Source organism: Triticum urartu, chromosome 3, assembly GCF_003073215.2.
Source record: "Triticum urartu cultivar G1812 chromosome 3, Tu2.1, whole genome shotgun sequence".
NCBI classification, from domain to species: domain Eukaryota; kingdom Viridiplantae; phylum Streptophyta; class Magnoliopsida; order Poales; family Poaceae; genus Triticum; species Triticum urartu.
In genome coordinates this window covers 27,699,255-27,703,122 of record NC_053024.1, presented here as the reverse complement: position 1 = coordinate 27,703,122, position 3,868 = coordinate 27,699,255, and the positions used below count along the sequence as shown (strand labels likewise).

The 3,868-nt window shown below is 51.7% G+C and overlaps 1 protein-coding gene across 1 annotated transcript; it reads left to right on the top strand.

The window, feature by feature from the left end:
* The first annotated feature begins 1,881 nt into the window (after window positions 1-1,881).
* LOC125547780 (transcription factor BHLH3-like) lies at window positions 1,882-3,227 on the top strand. Its single transcript, XM_048711555.1, has 3 exons — window positions 1,882-2,433; window positions 2,538-2,882; window positions 2,984-3,227. The coding sequence occupies exons 1-3, from the start codon at window positions 1,882-1,884 to the stop codon at window positions 3,068-3,070; spliced, it is 984 nt and encodes a 327-aa protein (XP_048567512.1). The 3' UTR covers window positions 3,071-3,227.
* Window positions 3,228-3,868: the final 641 nt, after the last annotated feature.

Here is a 3,868-nt window from a genome sequence, read left to right as displayed (position 1 = left end):
GTGGACATATGCATAGCTGGTCCGCAAACATGCATGCAGCCCGAGTGACGCGTAGGCCCTGCAACCTCCAACCTGTCGTGCCCCCATGATTTGCTGCAGTACATCCGCCGGTGTGTGCCATGGCACCTCACCCCGCAACCAAAGACTGATCGACATAAGCAAATGTGAGAGTATCAGATGATATGGAGCCTTAGGCTATCCGGTGATACGAGCTCCGGCGAGCCATTGGATCTGAAATCCAAGGGTCACCAACCGAGGTCCTAGACTTGCGTGTAAATGTCAAACTCCTTGAGGTTTTGGCGAATTTGCAGGAGATCAACGCGCCAGGCGCCAGCCTTGGATCTAAGATCCAACGGCTCGCGGGAGCTGTTATCATGCTCTACATCACCTGATATTTTCCCAGCAAATGTAGCGCTCCAGCAAGTCTACATGGTACTAATCTGCACACATGACAACATTCGACAGCTCTCGGTTTTGTTCCATGCGCCCGCGCACTGTTTTTGTTTGTTGCCAACGTCCCGGTCACAAGCCCCCTTGACTCTCGCAAATAGGTGTGCCCACGATCTCAACCGGCTCGGCTCGCCGGAGCTGTTATCATGCTCTACATCACCTGATATTTTCCCAGCAAATGTAGCGCTCCAGCAAGTCTACATGGTACTAATCTGCACACATGACAACATTCGACAGCTCTTGGTTTTGTTCCATGCGCCCGCGCACTGTTTTTGTTTGTTGCCAACGTCCCGGTCACAAGCCCCCTTGACTCTCGCAAATAGGCGTGCCCACGATCTCAACCGGCTCGGCTCGCCGGAGCTGTTATCATGCTCTACATCACCTGATATTTTCCCAGCAAATGTAGCGCTCCAGCAAGTCTACATGGTACTAATCTGCACACATGACAACATTCGACAGCTCTCGGTTTTGTTCCATGCGCCCGCGCACTGTTTTTGTTTGTTGCCAACGTCCCGGTCACAAGCCCCCTCGACTCTCGCAAATAGGCGTGCCCACGATCTCAACCGGCTCGGCTCGCGGGAGCTGTTATCATGCTCTACATCACCTGATATTTTCCCAGCAAATGTAGCGCTCCAGCAAGTCTATATGGTACTAATCTGCACACATGACAACATTCGACAGCTCTCGGTTTTGTTCCATGCGCCCGCGCACTGTTTTTGTTTGTTGCCAACGTCCCGGTCACAAGCCCCCTTGACTCTCGCAAATAGGCGTGCCCACGATCTCAACCGGCTCGGCTCGCCGGAGCTGTTATCATGCTCTACATCACCTCAGCACATGTAGCGCTCCAGCAAGTCTACATGGTACTAATCTGCACACATGACAACATTCGACAGCTCTTGGTTTTGTTCCATGCGCCCGCGCACTGTTTTTGTTTGTTGCCAACGTCCCGGTCACAAACTCACAACCGGATCAAGGTTAAGCCCCCCTTGACTCTCGCAAATAGGCGTGCCCACGATCTCAAACGGCTCGCTCCTGTCGCTCGATCGGGGATTGGTCGCCGGGTCTCGATCACCGCCGGCCCGTGGCCGCGAAACAGTACCAGAATTCAGGCGATCGAAAACGACACTGACGATAATTGAAACTGCCAACGTACGTAGATGGGCCTGGCTAATTAAAAACGGGGAGATTCCATTCCATTCTCAGGTTTTGTCTGCCCTTTTCTGCGTGACCAGTACGTGGCGACACCAAAACTAGCCGTAGAGTACCTACTAGCCAGGTGGTGCCGCAGAATTATTGTCGCTTGGGTTTGTTGCTTCCGTGACCCCCTGCAAGGCTGCAACCTGCAAGTTGGGCCTGTGGACGTGGCTGTATTAAGCAAGCGCGAGGGAAGCAATCATATTCTAAAGCTAGTAGCATAACACCAACTAAGGGATGGATCCGCTTGATGAGGAGTCCTTCTTGGAGGAGCTCATGCCGCTTCACCGGGAGGAGGCGCCGGCGCCGCCGTACCCGGGCAACAACAGCATAATGACGATCAGCGACCTCCTCTTCTACGGCGGCGGCAAGGGCTGCACTGCCGAGGAGAGGAGTGGCCCATTTCAGCAGCCCATGCTGCCCTCGCCGCCGGCCGTGCGTCCGCACCCGCACCAGGAGTACAACTTCAACTACCTGAGCGAAGTGTGCAACCCCTGGAGGAGCTGCATCCCTGACCCTCCCGCGGTCGTCCAGGCTGCTGCCGGCAAGGCGCCGCTCACTCTTCCCCTTCATGACGCTATTGCGAGCTCGTCAACGTTCGTGTTCGGGGGAGGGGCCGGGGAGAGCTCGGGGATGAGAAGCATGCCGGCCTCCGGCACCCACCCGGAGAGCAAGCTCAATGCCGGAAGCGGAACTCCGTCAAAGAACCTCATGGCGGAAAGGCGGCGCCGGAAGCGGCTCAACGACCGCCTCTCCATGCTCCGGTCCACCGTGCCCAAGATTAGCAAGGTGTGCTGTCGCATCGCCCTTAATTTCTCTATATCGAATTATCTATGAGTTGTGGACCTTAATTAACATGTGTAGATCTAATTAACCGATCAATCGAACTGCAGATGGATAGGACTGCGACCCTCGGGGACACCATAGACTACGTCAAGGAACTGACCAAGCGGATTAAAACCGTGGAGGAGGAGATGGGCACCACGCCCGAGGAGCTGAACCTGCTCAAAAATTTCTCCAGCGGTGGCAACGAGGAGACGCCGACGAGGAGTTCCACCAAGTTATGTGCTAACATCGAGAACCAAGGCGGGGGCGACACGAAGATTGAGATCTGCTGCTCGACAAACCCCGGAGCGCTGATTGCGACGGTGACCGCGCTGGACGTGCTGGGGCTGGAGATCGAGCAGTGTGTCGTGAGTTGCTTCAGTGACTTCGCCATGCAGGCCTCGTGCTCACAAGTAAGTAAACTCCTTCTGAAATACTAGCTCTAAGTTTTCCTTCATTGCATGCCAATGAAATTCGATCGCCAATGTCCATTCACGGCGTGCCCGGTGTGTAGGCGGAAGGGAAGAGGCAGGTGATAAGCACAGACGAGATCAAGCAGGCATTGTTGAGGAGCGCAGGCTACGGGGCAAGGTGTCTCTAAGCTATAGCTAGCTAGAGATACAAGCGGTTTGTAATCTCGATGAATACGTGCTAGATTTGCTCTTTTTTATGAATTAGTGTAGGAGTTTTTTCGGGAATATCTTCGATGAGTATTTGTTGTCACCGGATTGTCTTCTTTGTGTGCGTGAGATGCATGAATGATTGAATGGAGTGGATACCCATTGTTGGAGTGTTAATTTGGTTGCACACTCTTACGGCTTCTTAGTCCTATTTACGTAGAGGCCGGATGTTACTCACAATGCTTTGTATCACTTGATGCTACATTCTAAGATAACAAAGTCGCCCTTTATGAAAGAAAAAAACTCTTACAGCTTCTTGTTTCTTCTGTTAGTTTAGCTGTTTCTGGACATGAATGGCTGGTCATGTTTTCTCAGACGCTTCATAAACTTGATAGGAATCTCAAGTCTGATAGTTAGGAGGACCTATTTCCTATAGTTTCTATTAGGAAATTAGTGCCTGAAATTTCTGACCATAACCCTCTATGACTTTCGTCCGGGGATGAAGAGAGAGAGGCACCTAAAACCCGTGAATTCTGTTTTGACCTGTCTTGTGTTAAAAACGATGAATTCCTAGGTCTGGTCGATAAGATCTGGAATAGGACTGTGCAGGCCTCAGATCCTATTGACGTTCTTGACATCAAGCTCAATAAAATTAAGATATATTTTAAAGAGGTAATTACAGCAATGGTGCCTAAACTTGCCACCAATGTTCAGTTTGGTGCATGAACTTGAAGAATACGCTGATTTGGTGCAAAAACTTGGTTCTTTGGTGCAAATAC

What these genes read in the sequence shown, in the direction of transcription:
- LOC125547780 (XM_048711555.1), top strand. Translation starts at nt 1,882, where the DNA reads ATGGATCCGCTTGATGAGGAGTCCTTCTTGGAGGAGCTCATGCCGCTT. An exon ending in CCGTGCCCAAGATTAGCAAG is followed by an intron (nt 2,434 to 2,537) that starts GTGTGCTGTCGC and finishes ATCGAACTGCAG; the next exon opens with ATGGATAGGACTGCGACCCT. An exon ending in TGCAGGCCTCGTGCTCACAA is followed by an intron (nt 2,883 to 2,983) that starts GTAAGTAAACTC and finishes CCCGGTGTGTAG; the next exon opens with GCGGAAGGGAAGAGGCAGGT.